The sequence below is a fragment of the Gadus macrocephalus genome, chromosome 15 (assembly GCF_031168955.1).
Source record: "Gadus macrocephalus chromosome 15, ASM3116895v1".
Lineage (NCBI taxonomy): Eukaryota > Metazoa > Chordata > Actinopteri > Gadiformes > Gadidae > Gadus > Gadus macrocephalus.
Genome location: NC_082396.1, coordinates 12,146,649 through 12,166,324, shown reverse-complemented (window position 1 = coordinate 12,166,324; position 19,676 = coordinate 12,146,649). Strand labels below are relative to the sequence as shown.

The 19,676-nt window shown below is 45.4% G+C and overlaps 1 protein-coding gene across 1 annotated transcript in view; it reads left to right on the top strand.

The window, feature by feature from the left end:
- Positions 1-19,676, top strand: part of LOC132473657 (adhesion G protein-coupled receptor A3) — a 123,551-nt gene that overhangs the window by 41,192 nt on the left and 62,683 nt on the right. The window contains exons 8-12 of the mRNA XM_060073869.1: positions 4,565-4,729; positions 6,841-7,102; positions 8,085-8,234; positions 10,192-10,353; positions 10,712-10,996. Of these exons, the coding sequence (XP_059929852.1) occupies positions 4,565-4,729; positions 6,841-7,102; positions 8,085-8,234; positions 10,192-10,353; positions 10,712-10,996 (1,024 nt within the window). The remainder of the gene's footprint in view (positions 1-4,564; positions 4,730-6,840; positions 7,103-8,084; positions 8,235-10,191; positions 10,354-10,711; positions 10,997-19,676) is intronic.

The window sequence follows — 19,676 nt, the reverse complement described above, 5'->3', positions numbered from 1 at the left end:
TGTCTGTCTGTCTGTCTGTCTGTCTGTCTGTCTGTCTGTCTGTCTGTCTGTCTGTCTGTCTGTCTGTCTGTCTGTCTGTCTGTCTGTCTGTCTGTCTGTCTGTCTGTCTGTCTGTCTGTCTGTCTGTCTGTCTGTCTGTCTGTCTGTCTGTCTGTCTGTCTGTCTGTCTGTCTGTCTGTCTGTCTGTCTGTCTGTCTGTCTGTCTGTCTGTCTGTCTGTCTGTCTGTCTGTCTGTCTGTCTGTCTGTCTGTCTGTCTGTCTGTCTGTCTGTCTGTCTGTCTGTCTGTCTGTCTGTCTGTCTGTCTGTCTGTCTGTCTGTCTGTCTGTCTGTCTGTCTGTCTGTCTGTCTGTCTGTCTGTCTGTCTGTCTGTCTGTCTGTCTGTCTGTCTCGCTACCTGTGAGTTATTTATGTTTAATTCTAGGAAGTCTGCGGTCATGTTCCACACACTGATGCTGATACTTGGCCGGCGCGGAGGAAGTTTCTATTTAGGGCCCAACCAGAGGATTAAACCTCGACTCTGTGGTTTGTTCTCCTTGGAAGGAGATCTGCTGTCGGAGAAGGAGGAGAAAGGGGCGAGAGAGAGTGAAACAAAGAGAGAGACTCGGGGAGGTGGAGAATGCAAGCTAGAGAGAAGGTGGATCTGGAGGTCGAACTGTAAAGGGCTTGTATGATGGTATATTTGTGAGGAAATTGGTGTAAAAAAACAACAAATCATTGGGATCAAGATATAAAAGCTTTTCTTAACATTTGCGGTTGTCAGTGAAGGAAACTACGACGCTGAAACTGTGTCAGCCAGGCCACACTCTAAACTACACGTCCGGTAACCGTGACAACGTACTCCTGCTGGACATACCTCAGTGGAGGAGGAGGATGAATGAAATACATTGGGTTTAATCATCCCTGTCGACACTGGGCTGTAATGACCGCAGGGAGGGGCAGGAATAAGAAAAATCCTCCTCACAATGACGCCAGAGGTTGACTCATTTCCCAAACATTATTCAGGAGCGCCGGCCAACAAAGCGGGATTCTGCTTTGTGTGTGTGTGCGTTCTATATTTGGTATTCGTCCGTTGTTGTTGCTGTTGCTTAATATCCCACGATTCCGAGAGGCTCCTGTCAGAACAATGACAAAGTTTATTCAACGCGGCGGTAAACTGCCCTGAGGGATTGGCTTGAAGTAAATGTTCAAACGGTGAGACCGTAATGCAAATGTTCTCTATGTAAAGCGTGAGGCCCCGAGACCCAGTGTACCTCAATCTGTGTGTTCACATGCATGCCTTTTTCTCAGGAACGACTGCTTTAATAGAAGGATGTATTGAGGTTCAGTATTATTTCCGATGTTAAAACACGAGGTGGATAACAGTGGGTTGGCTGTGGCCCTGTTTTCTCAGGAGATTACATTATACATTAAAGTGTATATTTTTATAATTTGTTTCATGCTACACGAACAGAGCTCGATGTTGGTGATAATTTAGTTGAAATTTTAGTGAGCATGAATTTTTTCAAATGTGTCGTTTTAAACATTGTTCGCTGTTTACATTATATAAGACGCTCACTTACAGAATTGCAAGTGTTTTAGAGAGAGAGAGAGAGAGAGAGAGAGAGAGAGAGAGAGAGAGAGAGAGAGAGAGAGAGAGAGAGAGAGAGAGAGAGAGAGAGAGAGAGAGAGAGAGAGAGAGAGAGAGAGAGAGAGAGAGAGAGAGAGAGAGAGAGAGAGATGTTTTCTCTGTCACATTTCAGAGCTGGTGAACATGCAATTGAAAATGTACATTCAAATAAATCATTAGAAAAATAGTGTTCAAAGGAGGCTTTTGGAGCGTTTACAAATGAAGTCTAGCAGAGCCAATCCTGAACTGACCTTAAGCTGAACTGGCTTCCATGGAGACATGTAATTGAGAAAATATCTGCTTATGATTGAATATGAGCTATTTCTAATGAAGTTGTTGAATGAGGACAGAATCTTATGGCATCGAGTTTCGGCCTTCATATCAAAACGGTCAATTCTGCTATATTTTATTCAATGATGCTGAGGTGTCCTATACACTAAACATGCTTTCAATACCCAGACAGCAATGCAAACAATACAAGTGTAGATTTACTTTTCTTTGAATGTGTCCCCTTCTATAACATTATCTTAAACTAGAGCAAGTGCTTTTTTTAAACTTTTTGCAAGTGCATTGCGCACACTCAACCTGTAGTTCCAATTAAACCCATAGCTATAATGTGGTAACCCCAGTCGATAACGTAACAAATTTCTGAGCGCATAATATAATAACATTTTGCCTATAATGTTACAACGTATAAAATCCGTTCACCATAAATGACTCTTAAAAGCATTGCCAACATTTAAATATTTTTTAACCATTCAGCGACCAAAAGGCAACAGACTGATTATCATTTAGGGGGCCACTCAAGGACATGCAGAAACGTCATCAACACGCCAACTGAAGTGGTGTGAGAAATTCAGACTTTCTACTCCTTATTCACATATAGGGTTATTTACATTTCCTACAGAGAAAATACTTCCTCAGGGGTAATATTATTCAGGTGATTTTCAGGGTACAAATGTCAGGATATGTTGTTCACACATACAGCCCATCAGGAGAATATCAGGACTAACACGTGTGTCTGAAATAGCTAGTGTGTGAGCATTTAATCACATTATACAATTATTCAACTTATGGTAACAGGGGAAATTGTTCAATGGAAAGTTACTATGCATGCAAGTCAATTATTAAATAGCTTTTACTGTAAATCAGGGCTGAAAGGGGCATTGACATTTTAAAATGCAAGGCAACTACTATTGGTTAGTTGAAAATAATAATCACCATTGAGATTAAACATCTCTTCCAGTGTCCTGGCCAAGACAGGCAGCAGTAGCCTACAGTCACACATAGCATACCCACAAAACATAAGAAAAATAAAACCACTAAAACAGTCCGCAGGGCGGGAAGGGGATATAAATATCGTGAGACATTTCGGGAAGCTCAAGGAGGAGAGTAATATTACGTTTGAGCAACAAAGTGTAAAGACATTTCGGGAGGCCAAGGAGGAGTGTTATTGACATGTTTTTGTTGTGTTATAGGGACAGTAGTCACGTTTCCATCTAAAGGTGAAGCAAATCTTTAGAAATTTCACAAAAAATAAATTTGAATTAGGTGCGTTTCCATCAAGTGGTTGGAGCGGAAAACTAAACACATTCCAGGGCTTTTCGTATCCTTTTGATAACATGCTCTCTCTTAGGTCCTGATATTTAGTGGAATTGCGTTGTTGTTTTCCATCTAAAATAGCTGTGATGTTTTTTTCTTCCATGAGAGCATGGAAAAGTTTTACCTCTTCAGCGGTCCACACACGTAGGCCTATCTATTATTCACATTGGCCATCTGTTCCATGGACGTATTTAAAAGATACATTGTAGCTACATATTTATAATTCGAAATTCGCCCCAGCCTTTATACCACAGATACTCTAGGGTCTATACCATGTTGGACATGCTATAAACCGCATTGTCTGATAACAGTTTGATTAATTTTTCCCGATTTACCAGCTCTCATTTTGAAGACTATTCGCCGCACCATTCGTTTCAATGGGAATCGCGACGGTCTATACTTTCAACATAAATTGTACATATTTATAATTTGAAATTCACGTGTGTGTTCTTACCTGCGCGTGTGTCGATGGCGGAGCTGCCCATTTCATGCGCGTGTGCGTGTGTGCGGTGTGTGTATGTGGTGTGTATGTGCGTGCTTGCGGTGTATGTATGCGTTCGCGCGTGCTGTCAGTGTGTGTGAGCTGCAGGCTGCTTGGCACATGCGCACCTTTGTAGCTTGAGTAACTGGTGCGACAGGCCTGCTATTATAGTAGTAAGATGTCTGCTGAGGTGCGCTGAAGTAGTCCAACCAACAATATTGCATATATTTTGACTGCAATTGGGATTTATTGGTAGATTAATTTACTGCGTTTTTGCCATGTAGTGCACATCTCCATGGTGATATTGTCTTGTTGCTAAGCAATCCCTTTTCACTCAGTTTTATTTATTTTTTATTTATTTTTACATAATATGCCTAATCCTTGATATTAGCCTGTTTGGCAAGGAACATGAGTGAGTCCTTGTCGATCTTGTATGTTCATCGGTTGAATCAGTTAATTTCCATCGAGGCGGAAGTGTGACCTGACAAAGAAGACTCAAGCCTGCATTGATAGTCCTGAGTGAACATTATTATTTTAAGAACCATCACATATTTACACGCCCTAGATGAGTATTGGGTCCGAAGATGAATTCCTCATTTGTTCTTCACCCACACATGTGTGTCTACACGCACGCACGCATGCACGCATGCACACATGTACACACACACCCATAAACACGTGAACACACACACACCCATGAACACACACACACACACACACACACACCGAACACACACACACACACACACACACACACACACACACACACACACACACACACACACACACACACACACACACACACACACACACACACACACACCATTTTCAGTGTTTACAGTCTGTCTCCCTCCTCTGTATCCCCCCTGACCAGTGAGATCTTCCTGTCCAACATTGACGTGGGCGTAGCTGGCGTCTGGGAGTGCCAGGTGATCAGTTCCCGTGGCAACAGGTCCCGTCAGATGGAAATTGTCGTGGTGGAGACGTCAGCCACGTACTGCGCAGCCGACAGAATGAGCAACAACAAGGGGGACTTCAGGTCAGTGGGGCCTTGTTAACGACCTCAGGGTCTGCTGTACGACGTCATGTCCAAGCTATTCATTATTTGGTGCAGAACAATAATTGTAAATTGGTTATTAAAATACTCGAACAGGCGATGACCACGACAACAACAATAACAAAAGCAATTATGGTTTCTTGTCATTGTGCACACATCAATGCCCATACCTGGTGTCCCAATGAAAAAAAAAAAAAAGGAACAGTCGAAAGAATGAGGCAATTCAAGCACGCGACAGGCATCTCCACAAGCCATGGGATGAGCTGCGATGAGATGATCAGACACACGGTGGATCATACACTAAGTGAGAGAATTAAAGTGTCAGAAACTACAACGCAGCGCGACAGCTCAGCCACTGGATCCCCAGCATTCTTCCATCAGGTGACTTTGTGTCTATGGCGATGACAGACGACAGGCAAAGCATACTGTCGGCACTGCAGTGTGCCTGGTAGTAAAAAAAAAAAAGACTATTCTATTATCATGCGCTTTTATGTTCTTTGCATGACATGTCTAATTACCACCAACACCACCAACACCACCAACACCACCCACCTTCCTCGCACTCTAGCTAGCCATCCACTGTGCAACAGATTAGCTGTGTGCTGTTAACCAGGCCATCTCTGCTGTTCTAAACAGGCCACCTCCATGCTGCTAAACAGGGTAGCTTTGCTCGGTGAAACGGGCCAGTTTCACGGCGCTAAACAGGGCAACTCTGCACGGCTTTTGCTATCTAGGTGGATCCCGCAAGTCTGCTGTCAAACGGATACACTCCTGCTGGGATACTTGCTCTATTTTATTGGTTGATTCATGCTAGGCTAATACTTCTTCAAATTTGCTTGCAGGCAACACATGATTAGCTATTCCTCGAGATGGGAGCCTTCCATTGGTCCCCAACTGGAAAAATAAATAGTGAAGTATTCCCATTGCCCTGCACAGTGTTATCCAAGATGACACCGTTACAAAGACACGATAGAAACCGCCCCAATTTATACATTATATATTGCTGGGTAGAATATTGTGATATTTTATTCAAGCTGCGACAATTTGTCATGCTTTAAGCTTTTATTGATGGATGTACGAGGGCGCAAGTTTATCAATCGCAGCAGATGGTGTGTTGATTCAAGCATGTAGTTGATTGTCATGCCATCCCTACTCGCTACTTCTTCTGAAAGTCTGTCTGTCTCTTTCTTTCTCCGTCTCTCTCATTCTCCCTCTCCTTCCCCATCTGTGTGTCCTTCTCTCACTCCCTCCTTCCCTCTGTCCTCGGCCCACCTCTCTCTATTCTCCTCCGCTACCCCTGTGGGCTGTGCTGCCGTGGTGGTTGGAGGAGATTTAGTACTGGGGTTACAGCTTAAACCCGGCAGCACGTTTTACTGTCCCTTGCATGTTGGAGCCCACTGTACTCTGACTGTGGCCCACTTCCAGAGCCCCGAGACGGGAGGGGCCGCGGTGGCTCCGGGCGTAATGGGCTGGAAAATTAGAACCATTCTCTGTCTTTTTTGTAGAGAGGGGACAGATTTCCCCTCTGTGTGTGTGTGTGTGTGTGTGTGTGTGTTAGAATGGCTGTCAAAACAGCTTTTGAGCTGTTAACCTTCTACTTTAAATAAAGTCACCTTCCGTTTAGAAAGTAACAATAAAGTAAAAGCCATATTGATTGATTTTTGACTTTGCTCAAAGTTTAACCTCCACTCTGAAACCTGCTGGGAGAGGGTAATGAGTGTTATCAAATATATCTAGCCTAATGAAACACAATTACCAATCTCTTACTCACATGGGAGCTCTTTTCATCAGTCAACAGTTCCCAGGGCGAGAAAAATGCTAAAAACATGAGAAAAAGCAAACAACATCATTGGAAAAACGACAAGGAGCATAAATATGCAGTTTTATTTTTATTTAAAGTCCCGCCCTCCCTCTCGCCAACATTCAAAGCACCCAGCTCCGTCTTGAGATGAGACGATGTTACCCTGAAACCATGAAACTAAAAACTGTTCTTCCTGCTCTTGGAAAAGATTGACCAGAAGGTTAAGAAATGTACGTACCGAAAGCCGAAATTGTCTTTGACAAAAATCCAAGTTGTCACGTTGTCCTCTCAGGTGGCCGAAGACCCTGGCCGGCATCCTGGCCTTCCTGCCCTGTGCCCCGTCTACGTTTGGCTCTGCGCCACACCTGGCCGGTCACGCCCCCGCCCGACACAACCCGCATCGTCAGCAGCGTCCCCCGCCCCAGCGGGCGGCCCCCCGGCCAGAGAAGAAGGCGTGGCGGCGGTGCGACCGGGCCGGCCGCTGGGCCGAGGAGGACTACACCCAGTGCCCCTACGCCAGCGAGCTGACCCGCGCGCTGCACGAGAACACCCAGGTAGGACGGACCCTCGACCTCCCCCCACCCCCTCCCCAAATCACGGCCTGAACTGGGGAGTTGACACTGCTATCTTGATTACAAAACACACAACAACTCACCACGAATTTGAACCGATATACTTTAATTGTCGTTTTGTGTCATCTAATGTACTTTCCTTTTTAATTATTGTTAACATTATTATGCCATGTAAACAATTAATTTCCGTTCAATGAAATGATTAACTCCCCTGACAATTAACAGATATTATTGAGGTCCAGTATTCTATATACTTCAATATGTTAATGTATTGGGTTTCCATGCTGTATCAGCTTACGTACTTTTTTATTCATCATTCAGCGTTCCCTACAGACTCATTACACACACTACACACATTGTTTATGCTTATTGTAATACAAATGAATCTCATTCTTAGTCAGTATGCACCTCTATTTCCTAACAGATGTTTTAATCACAGGATGAAACACAGACAATAATTATTTCAGTATTGTAGCCCTAGCCCTTGCCAATAAGCAACAAGGTGAATAATTACTGTTTAATTAGGTGTGGGGTGCTTTTCAGAACCAGAATTTGTTTTAAACCTAGTCACCTTCAAAACACATACATTAAAGTTTTAAAAGACTAAAATAACAAAACAAAATACAATCCAAAAAAAAAGAAGGCTCTCTCATGAATTTAAGACTTGCCAAACTCTGACTACTTTTAAACGGGACTGAAGACATTTATGTTTGCATTAGCTTTCTGCTAAATCTTAAATACATTGCACTGTAATTCTTTTACTTTGCCTTTTTTTTTCTCTTACTTCTCCATTTTATTCTATTTGACTTATCTATTTTATTATTTTATGATGATGTTTTTAGTGAAGCACTTTGAGTTTGCCACGTGTATGAAAAGTACTATCAATAAAGTTGCCTTGCCTTGCCAAAAAAATTAAGTCATAAGTATAATAATATGTATTTTCCTCTCTCCTTGTTTTGCCAAGATGACCATCAACGGCAGTAACGCTAGGCCCTTGGGGCAGCAGTTGGTGGTGCTCACCAGCAGGGCGGCGCTGTTTACCGACGTAATGGACGTCATCTTCGTCACGCACCTGGTGGAGAGGCTCACCCGGCTGGCCGAGAAGCACAGAGATGTAGGAACACACACAACGCACACACACGCACAAAAGTCCTTCACAAAAGCAAAACCATATTTAGACATGGTGGAACGACACATACGCTCTGTGGTGGGTAAAGGTGTTAGTGATTGTGATAGGCAGCCTACACTAGAAACATGCACAGTTGTGCTTTTATGAATTAAACAGTAATCTGAGCCAATAGGATTTAAAGGGCAACCACATTCCTTTTTCATTTACGCTGACATTTCGGATGTGCACGTTTCATTCCGATTTCTGCCAAAGGTGGGCAGCTACAGCTCCTGTTACAGTAGTGGAAATCTGTTGAGTAGATGCTGCGTGGGACGGAAGAATCAAGGGATTTTTTCCACCAATTCAATTTGATGCGGTGGTGGTGAAAGGGAAAGCAGAGAGATAGATAGATGGTCATGCAGAGCGAGAGAGACAGACACTCATGCAGAGGTAGAGAGGGAGAGAGAGAGAGACAGACATGCTGAGAGAAAGAGAGACATAAACACAGAGGGGAAAAGTGAGACGGAGGGAGAGAGAGACGGACATTCTGAGAGAAAGAGAGACAACAAGACAGATGGAAAGAGTGAGACAGATGGAGAGAGACAACAAACATGCTGAGAAAAAAGAGAGACAGAGAGACAGATGGATAGAGTGAGATGGAGGGAGCGAGAGTTAGAAAGACATGCTGAGAGAAAGACACACACAAACTGAGGATTGTGGGAGAGAGAGACAGACATGCTGAGAGAAAGAGAGACATAAAGACAGACGGAAAGAGTGAGACATAGGGAGAGAGCGAGAGAAAGACAAAGACATTTTGAGAGAAGAAGACAGGGAGGGAGAGAGAGAGGGGCTTTTTAAAAAGACACAGGCAGAACGACGCGTTCTTGCTCAAAGCCCCTCAATCGATTGCAGACAGCTTAACGTTTTACCTCCTTTCCTTTCGCTGCTGTGCTGCTGGCCGAGCTGAATGGCAGTCACCGCCCTGAAGACGACACATGTGCATTCTTCTTGGGAGCGCGCTCTATTTAAAACCCACAAATGACTCCCTTCCCCTTTTGTTTCCCGTGGCTGGGAGAGGGGTTATCAGGTTATCGGTGCCTCACGTCATGTTTAAAAGGTCGGGTCTTGCGAGGCCGCAGATAATCCAGCGTTTCCCATAATGAACGGTTGAGCTGCTCATAGCTGTAGCTAGCTGGTGTGTGTGTGTGTCTGTGCTCGTTCAGCCCCCACCGCTGCAGCAGGGTATTTCTTGGATATTCACAGCAGCTTGTATCTTCCCACCATGACCACCCTCGTAAGCCACAGAGGAGCAGTATGATGAAGCAACTGGAAATTAAAAAGGGGGGTGAAAGGAAGGAGGTGTAAATAGCTAACTGTCATCCCAAGGAAGTGATTATGTCCCAACGGTAGGGCTAATCGAAATTAAATCTGCCCGTAATGAATGAAGACACTTTTTTTCCGCCCTCATACTTCGGACTGGAGATTATATTATAAATGTGTCTATTGTTGTCGACGTGATCGATGTAATGATGAGTCTGAGTGTGTATGGCTGCTGTTTGCCTGTGTGTGTTTGTGTGTATATGGTTGTGTGTGTGCATGATAGCAATAAAACACTGCTAAGGGCATCCAGTCGTTATGCTACTATGAATATATATTTTATATATTATACATGATTTATATAAAGAGTATATACTGTGTGTGTGTATATATATATATATATATATATGTGTGTGTGTGCGGGTGTGTCTATGTATATATATGTATGTATAAAGATTTCTAAACATGTCCATACATACTGTATATAAACTATATATGTGTGTGTGTGTGTATGTGTAAAAATGTGTATAAATATATATACATACATACTGTATATATAGTATATATATGTGTGTGTGTGTGTACAGTACGTACTATATATGTCTATGAATGGGACCATAACGAGGTGTTTCGGCGGTCTCCACAGCTGGGGGGCTACGTGTGGGACATCGCCAGCAACATGATGCTGGTGGAGGAGCACGTCCTGTGGATGGCACAGAACGAGGCGCGGGCCTGCACCCGCATCGTCCAGTGTGTGGAGCGCATCGCCGACATGGCTCTGACCACGGACCACCAGGTCGTATCCAAGGTACATCACGCACGCACGCACACACGCACACACACACATATATATGCTGGACGGCCACAGCCGCTCATAGCCGGTACCTTTGTTATTGCCGGGTAGGTTCATCGGATGCGAATTTGCCGCTGTACATTTCCTAGTGCTGCTTTAGCTCGGCCTTCCCTGTTTGTTTGATTTATATCTTCCTCTTTCCTGTCTACTGTCTCATTGGATGAAAGCCATCCAACTAAATTATATTGCAATAAAATGTGTCATGTCTCTGGCTCCGCCCCTTCCTGCTCCACATCCTGCATGTCCCTGTCTTTTTTATTATTTTATTATATTTATAAAGCATTGCTTCCTTTATTTCCATCTCTGGACTAAGGTGTCTGCGAACATCGCCCTGGAGGCCATCAGCGTGCGTCCGGCCTCCTCCCCGGGTCTGTCCTGCGTGGTGATCCAGCAGGCCGTCTCCCCCTCCTCCTCCTCCTCCTCCTCCTCCGCCCCCCACGCCCCCCGCCCCAATGGCAACCGTCGCCGCCAGCACTCTCAGCGGGACGTGGGCGACAGAGACCCGGACCCCGAGGAGGCGGCCGGCTCGCTGCTCAGCATCCAATGTCACGTGCTCAACGGAAGCAGTCTGCCCCCGCCGGCCAATCAGCTGGGCAAGGTACGAGGGGAGGGGCGGGGCCTGTTTAGAGAAACTCCGGAGGACCTTCCTGTCTCGTCTTTCGGTGTTCAATTCATTTTGAGGGTCCTCATTAATCCCTTAAAAAAGCTTAAGAAAGCATAGCAGTAGAAGGTAGGACGAAAAACACAGCAAAAAACATAGAGCATCATACAAGTGCATATTAATACTAATTAATAGTTAATAATATCCAGTATGTACTTGGGTCTCTTGAGCATCTATGTAGAGACAGCCCTTTCCCTGCTTAAAATCCTTCAGGATCATGTCCATCATGCCATATCCCATGGCTTCTGATTCGCAGCATTCTGACCCACCAGGCAGACCAGGGTTCGCGACACTGGCTGTGAAATAGTAACAACGTTGAATCTGCCTGCAGAGTCTGTTGTAAATGCCACCCTAATGCAGAGTTCAAGGCATACACAACAAACATAGTCACCACTAGTAAGTCAGAACAACACTGTTTGGTATAGCAGTCCAGCTGTTGAGGTCGACAGCCTCAGAGTGCGGTGCCCCAGCTGGAGTCTATCTCTGCTGATAGACTCCAGCTGGGCACTCCTATTGCTAAATTTCTTATACTAATTAACGTAACAGGGGAGAATATCACAAAGACAACATAAAAGTTATTTACTCTCATTGTTATCAGTGTTCCTTTATTTCATTATCCTTATTTGTATTCATATTCTTCGTTATCTAAATCAACACCTTTTCAATAGTTATCTTGTAATGTATGTCATTTATGTTCCCTGGTGATTATTTCCGAGTGATTGTCTCTGTTATTCATTTCCATGTTCTGAATGATTAGTTCAATATTGTTTTATTGAAATATTCTGTGTTTGTTGATTAGAATTCAAGACTCCTATTCATCCCCTATACACAGCATGAAGCTAGCAATACTGCATTTGGGGATTTCTGCTGAATTTGTTGTTCTCCATGGTCGTGCTGGGCGTATTCCCCTGCCCTGTCCCAACAGAACCCCCACACTACGAGTCAATCCCTTTTGACTGTATGAACCGACGCTAATGTCCCTCCCAGTGCTCTTTAGCCTACCTCCAAGCGATTGCCAGATAGTATTACCTCATAACAGAAATTGGATGTAAACACGCAGCTCTGCACCAATTTAACATACATGCTAAAGGTATCCAGCTGAAGAATTTCAATATCCACTGACCCTTATTTTGCGTTAAATGACGACCGGATACGTTCATGGCAGTGTGGGATATAAAAATATTGTCTCAGAAGAAAGTATTAGATATTGCTACAGCGGTGACCTTGCTGGAGGGCATTCCCACCTTGCATGTCTCTGACAATATTATTGGCGGCTGGAACAGTTAGCTCTCATCTAACTCTATGCAGTGTCTTAGTGGGGGCAGATTGAGTGGCATTAACGGATGTTCCAGGACCAGCCATTTGCAGGTTGCAGATGTTTTTGGTCACAGGCGGACTATTAGCGACGCCCAGGGCCGTTGCACCAAGTCCTGGGCCCCTATACAAGAGGTACTGATGGGCCCCCCTGCGCTGAATTGTTGACGGGGGAGGGGGGGGTGGATGGATCAATTGTTGACGGGGGGGACGGGGGGGGGGGGGGGGCTAGTACTATGGGCTGGTAGGTAAAAAAAATAAAATTGTGGGCCCCTAGAATCGTCATCACCTTTCACCCCTTTACGACGGCCCTGGCGACGCCTATGTTAGCAACATCATGTGACATGACTCCAGAACATGCAGCAATGGAAGACAGTTGTACGATTCGTGTCCCGTATGAAATGGTCGTAATGTGGTCAATTAATTAATGTTTATCTTTCGTCTCAAGGCCCCGACGTTATATAAAAAAGAAAAGACCCTTAAAGAATTGTAAGCTTCTCATTTATAAATGCATTCATTCTATTGTTGTAATATAATCAGCGTAGAAATATAATATATTCTATAAATGTGTCATAATATTTCCCATTTCACATATTAATTGGGTAAAGTAGCGATGCTGTAGCATCGAACCGCACGCAACGCCTTGAGATTTCCACATTCGCTCGCACAAAAGATGATAAAACGCTCCAAGCTATATGAATGTGTGCTTATGTGTCATGGGAAAACTATGCTCCCTACATTTCTTAAGACATGCAATATTATTATCAACATCTTTGCTTTGAAGATGTATTGCTCCAGATGGACTCTTTGCCATACAAAAAGGCACACACACACACACACACACTCACCCACACATACACACACGCTGTAGTTTAGAAGACAGACCTTCTCTCCCTCTTTGAAACTCGAGCCCAGAATAACTTGTCCCTGTTGCTTAGAACAGGCGGTCTGGACACATTCTGGAGGACTTGGCATCGCTTTTCAGTAACAAGTATGTGCACTCTCCGTGGCTGGAGACTTTTTCAGCCAGGCTTGGTTCAGTTGGGCGTTCGTGTACTGTGAGGGAGAAGTTAGAATTCCTTGTGCCTTGCTGTTGCGATACCTATCTTCATAGTTCATGTTCACCCTGCTAGCTTGTCAGCTGCAAGTATGTCTTGTTAGCTGATAATATAAGTGTATTTTCAAAATATGCTATATTATGAAAGAAGTTCAATCAAATGCCTCTTCCAACAGAAACAATGTTTATTCAAATGTTATTTGCATAACTTTCAATTGAGAGTTTACTCTGGGCTATGCTAACACACTGTTTTCTGGGTGTTTTGTCACTCTTCTCACGATCCAATCGAATCCCGTCTGACCAAATCTCTCTCCACCTCCGTTCTGTCCTGTGTTAATTACCTGTTTTACTGGGAGATGTGTCACAGTAGCACAGAGAAAGATATGCACCGGCTGACATTTCACGCGTTGTTGTGACTTTAGTCAAAGTCACCGGGGGCCCTTAATTCGTGAGATATGAGAATATGTGAATGTGGGTTGAATGCCGAGTCACACAGGAACCCACGCTGCTCTGTGAGTTTTGATCATGAGCTAGAAATTTGAAAGACTGACTCCCTCTGTGATCTCTCTGCTCTTCCCCATTCCCCTTGTTCTCCTCACCACACATTACTGCCTCCTCTTCCTCGTCTCCTCCTTCCTCTCTCTATTATTTCTATATATATATGCACGCGTGTGTGTGTTTACATATCTTTCTTTTCATTCTCCTCTCTTTCCAACTTCCTCTGTCAAGTGTGTGTGTGTGTGTGTGTGTGTGTGTGTGTGTGTGTGTGTGTGTGTGTGTGTGTGTGTGTGTGTGTGTGTGTGTGTGTGTGTGTGTGTGTGTGTGTGTGTGTGTGTGTGTGTGTGTGTGTGTGTGCATATCTCTCTTTTCATTCTGCTGTATTTTTATCTCCCTCTCACATGTATATGTGAGAGAGTATATATTTACACGTGTGTGTGTGCATACATATCTTGTCTTTCATTTTCCTCTTTTTACATCTCCTCCTCTCATGCAGTGCGAACCGCGATCCTGACATATTCTAGATTTAATTTTGGTTGTTTTGCTTCGCTGACAGATGCACTATTGCGTCATCTACTGTGAAGTTGTGAACTACACACACAGCCACACACACACACACACACACACACACACACACACACACACACACACACACACACACACAAACACAGAAAAAAAGCATGCTCTAACTTCTAACTTTTGCCGACACTAGAAAATGGATGTTTAATCCCAGTGGTGTGGTCGATGCGTGCGTACGCCACAGGAATACTCACCATGTACAAGTGGTGCTGAGAGGCTATTGCATGGTGTAGGAGGAGGGTCGGTCGGAGAGGTCGCTGAGGGCTCTGCAGTTACTGTAGGGTGCTCCACGGAGAGGCTTTTGCTGCGCATACACAAGCAGACAAACACACTCGCGCATAACACAAGTGTAGTCTCAAAGGGCTTCATTTGCATGAATGTATCAGACATGGATCAAACATGGATCATTCCCCCCCCCCATAAAATTCACATAACGCAAAACAAGACTGAATTTCAATTCAATACATGTCCCCGGAGCCAGCCTTATTGCTATGTATGTACAGTGTGTTTCAATGTATGGCTCGCGTGTGTTTGTGTTTTAGAAACACTGAACAGAATACCCACAATGCAAAGGGGGTGCTTTCGCTCCCCCATGAGTCACCCTTTCGCTGGTACACAGTGTTGAACAGCAGTCCAGGAATGGGCTTCTGTAGTCACACAACCAGACCTTGTTACCAGACATGAAAGCACGCACGCACGCACGCACGCACGCACGCACGCACGCACGCACGCACGCACGCACGCACGCACGCACGCACGCACGCACGCACGCACGCACGCACGCACGCACGCACGCACGCACGCACGCACGCACGCACGCACGCACGCACGCACGCACGCACGCACGCACGCACGCACGCACGCACGCACGCACGCACGCACGCACGCACGCACGCACGCACGCACGCACGCACTCACGCACTCACGCACTCACTCACTCACTCACTCACTCACTCACTCACTCACTCACTCACTCACTCACTCACTCACTCACTCACTCACTCACTCACTCACTCACTCACATACAAGCACACTGACAAAAGAAAGGCTAGCAGGTCACTGGTCTTATATTGTTTGTTGAAAGTTCTCAACCTCAGTATTGTTCTTGTTGAATTTTTCTGTTGTTGTTGCTTCCTTGTTTTCATGGCCCATGTTTTCCAGAACACTGCACCCTAATGTCCTGTCTGTTGCAATGTCTGTTATCACTGAACACAGCCTTTGAGAGAGTAGAGAGTGGTTTTGCTGTAGCAACTCACTCACTCACTCACTCACTCACTCACTCACTCACAGACTCACACATTCACTTATGTAGTCATTCCCACCCTCACTCACTCACACACTCACTTACACACATTCATGCATGTAGTCATTAGTTTACTCAGCCACTCACTCACACACTCACTCACACACATTCATGCATGTAGTCATTCCAACCATCACTCACTTAGCCACTCACTCAAACACATTCACTTATGTAGTCACTCACTCACCCAGTCACTCAGTGCTTCAGCAAAGAAGAGTTTCAAACATTTTACTTGAGGATAAGCATTAGTACTGCTGGCTGTGCAGGTTCACCCCTCGCGCTGCTGTTCTGTACGCATGCAGCAAAGCCCATGTCCTCCGCATCTCATTCCTCCCTCCACCCACCCCTTGACTTCTCCTCCTATTTTTTTCCAGTAAAAAATTGCTTTTTAATCAAAGTCCCGCAGCAGTATCCAGCCGTTTCGTTCAGTCGGCCCACTGTATATTCACCACAGCGTGCAATGTCAAGATAAATAGCGACATCCCCCAATTGACTCGCAGTGGCAGCCGCTGACAAATACTTAAACAGGGCTCGTGTGAGTGCGTGTGTATCCCTTACTGACACTCAAAGAGCTACAGCACACCAACTAAGTTTTACTTTGACGCCAAGTGCACTACCTATTGTAAGTAATGACGTCACTGACTGTTTGGAGAAAGAAAGAAGTGCAATGAAGAAAATAAAAAAAAAACAGCCGAAGGTTTTAAAAATACACCTGAGCCACAGGTCTGTGGACACGGCTTTTGGACTCACTGAACCCCTGCATGGCATCACTTTGGCAGTGCTTCAGGACAGTTTATGGCCATTCCCTAGCCCAACCGGACCAGGGGACACACAGCATATGGGCCCGCTGTGCAGAAAGCTCGCCAAATGTTGTTGTCACGGGAAAAACCACAACCTTACAAAATCATCACACAGAAAACTACCACAAATGCTTATTGCTTATCCCATGTTTTTCATATTCCCCATTTTTAAGTTCTTACCCCAAAATGTTACAGATGGGTTTTCTCTGCCAGAGAGAAACTGAGCCACACAGTTTGGGTACGGAGCATCTCCTATGTTTCCTTTGCGGAAATAGTAATTTACATTTTTAGATTGAGTGTGCAGTGTGCAGCGCGGCGCACACACTGTGCACAGCATGCATGTTGCATATTTTCCCATGTTTTGAAAACTTTAAATATCCGGCACTTGCCGTGAGTGAGCTTATCATATCTCCGAAAGGGCTCGCCGCATTCGACACCAGGAACGTTTCAAATACTTGCTTGCTAATTGGCAACTTAGTAAAAGGAGAGAAGGAGCAGCGAAGGAGCAGGGATTCTCTTGATTTAACTTATTCTGAAGAGTTTGGTGCAAAGATGCTGTCTTACACACACCACACACACACACCTACACATACACACACACACACTCTTCTCTTTCACACACACACACAAACACACTCTTCTCCTTTTCACTCTTCTCCACACACACACACACACACACACACACACACACACACACACACACACACACACACACACACACACACACACACACACACACACACACACACACACACACACACACACACACACCTTATTCCTCTTCTGCCACTGATCTTTAAACAAACTAGCCAGAAGGATTTTAAGCTTCAGTCTTCAAACAAACGGGTATCGAGTATCTGCTGCATGTGTGTATTTGTGTGTATCTTTTGATACTTATTTTAACACTTGAAAAGGAAGAGGATCAGAACCAGGCAAACGGCTCTGTTTTCGTCAAGCATGGGCACTTGCTCTAGCTGTAGCATGACTTGCACACCTACTGGGTTTTAGTAAACACATTCAAAATCCGCCACGGGCACGCTAGAGCACAGCCGTCCGTGTATTCTAACACGCGTGACAATACCTTTCGCCTACATGTTCAGGGCCGGCTCATGTGGCGTTCGTGTTTCTGCCTTCCTTTTGACTTGAACATACGATAACTTAACTATCGTGTCTCCGACCCGGAACAATTTAGACTCTAGGAAAAAGACAACGGAAGAAAACTTTGGGTGACTTTACGCCCGGTGTCTTCATAGACGTCTTATCTGGCCCCAGCGTCTGAGCAGAGTGTTAGCAGTAGCACGGCAAGCTGTAAATCACACCACGCTACTTAGCACGCCGCCGCCGCCGCCGTTTGGGACTCTCTTCCCATCGCTAATGACTTTCTAAACGACGCAAAACATATGGTGTGGTGTTCCGCTCCCGAGATAACGGCTTCCGCACGCTCCTGACACGAGGGGAGATGGGGGTAGACGCTGGGGATGGGGGGGATGATCTTTCCCAGTCTGGAGCCCCTCCCCTCCCCTCCCCCACCCAGCTGACAGGTAATTAGCGGGCCGCTTTGAGGCTCATGGTGGTGGACCCGACTTTATCCTGATGCCCGCACACCCACACACCCACACAAGTCTGACTCTCTCCCTTCCTCTGTTTCTCTATCTGTCTACCCTCTCTGTCTTACTTTATCTGTGTCTTTTCTCTTTCTCTCACCATATATTTCTCTCTCTCTCTCTCTCTCTCTCTCTCTCTCTCTCTCTCTCTCTCTCTCTCTCTCTCTCTCTCTCTCTCTCTCTCTCTCTCTCTCTCTCTCTCTCTCTCTCTCTCTCTCTCTCTCTCTCTCTCTCTCTCTCTCCCCCCCCCCCCCCCACAGCTCTGGTATGGTACTGTGTGGGTGTGTGTTTATATTTGCTGTTTTCAGTTTTGGTGGCTTCGCTGTTGTGTGTGTTTGTGTAAGCGTGTGTAAGCAGCACATGTATTTGTGTGGATATGCCTGTGTGTAAACGTGTGTGTGTGTGTGTGTGTGTGTGTGTGGGCCATGTTTTGCTTATTTATTCTGTGATTATGTTTTGTGTGTGTGTTTGCAGGCAAATGTAAGTGTCCTTGCAGGGTGCTTTGAGAACTAGGTGTGTGTGTGTGTGTGTGTGTGTGTGTGTGTGTGTGTGTGTGTGTGTGTGTGTGTGTGTGTGTGTGTGTGTGTGTGTGTGTGTGTGTGTGTGTGTGTGTGTGTGTGCGTGTGTGTGTGCATGTTTGCTTTTTGGGCCATGTTTTGCTTATTTATTCTGTGATTATGTTTTGTGTGTGTGTTTGCAGGCAAATGTAAGTGTCCTTGCAGGGTGCTTTGAGAACTAGGTGTGTGTGTGTGTGTGTGTGTGTGTGTGTGTGTGTGTGTGTGTGTGTGTGTGTGTGTGTGTGTGTGTGTGTGTGTGTGTGTGTGTGTGTGTGTGTGTGTGTGTGTGTGTGTGTGTGTGTGTGTGTGGGTTCACAAGTGTACGTGCCCTCGCTAGGCCTTTGAAGAACATGCCTCATCACTCGCCCACCCTGAAGCCTCCCTCTCTGTCTGGGGGTCTCGGCACGACGGAGCATATCAAAGCCCCTAGTGGCACAACAGTACACCACAGACCACCTGATATCAAAGCCCCCGGCGGCGGGTGCCGACGCAACCCAATATGACCCAGTTTGGAGCAAATAAGTAAACACTCGGCTTCATCATCATAAATATATGAATGCCTCGATGGCGGGATCATCCCCTCCTCGTTGGAGTGTCGGGCGGAAGGAAGCCTTTCGCTCCGGTTCTTGGACCGATATCATAGGAGGATTCCCGCGGAGTCACGGCTGTGTATTAGCTCAGTGACCCACGGGGCCGGCTGAGGCCGCCTGGGGAGCGTATGCTGGGCGCGATGGAGGAGGAATGGAGGTTAATTGTACATAGGCACGGCACGGGGAAGCTCGGTGTCAGAGGGGCATTCTCGTCCTTTGGGTGGCCTTAACATTTTGATGGTTAACGCTGCCTCACTCATTTGATATTTAGCGTGATTTAATCTGTGTGGTGCGTGTGTGTGCGTGTGTCTGTCT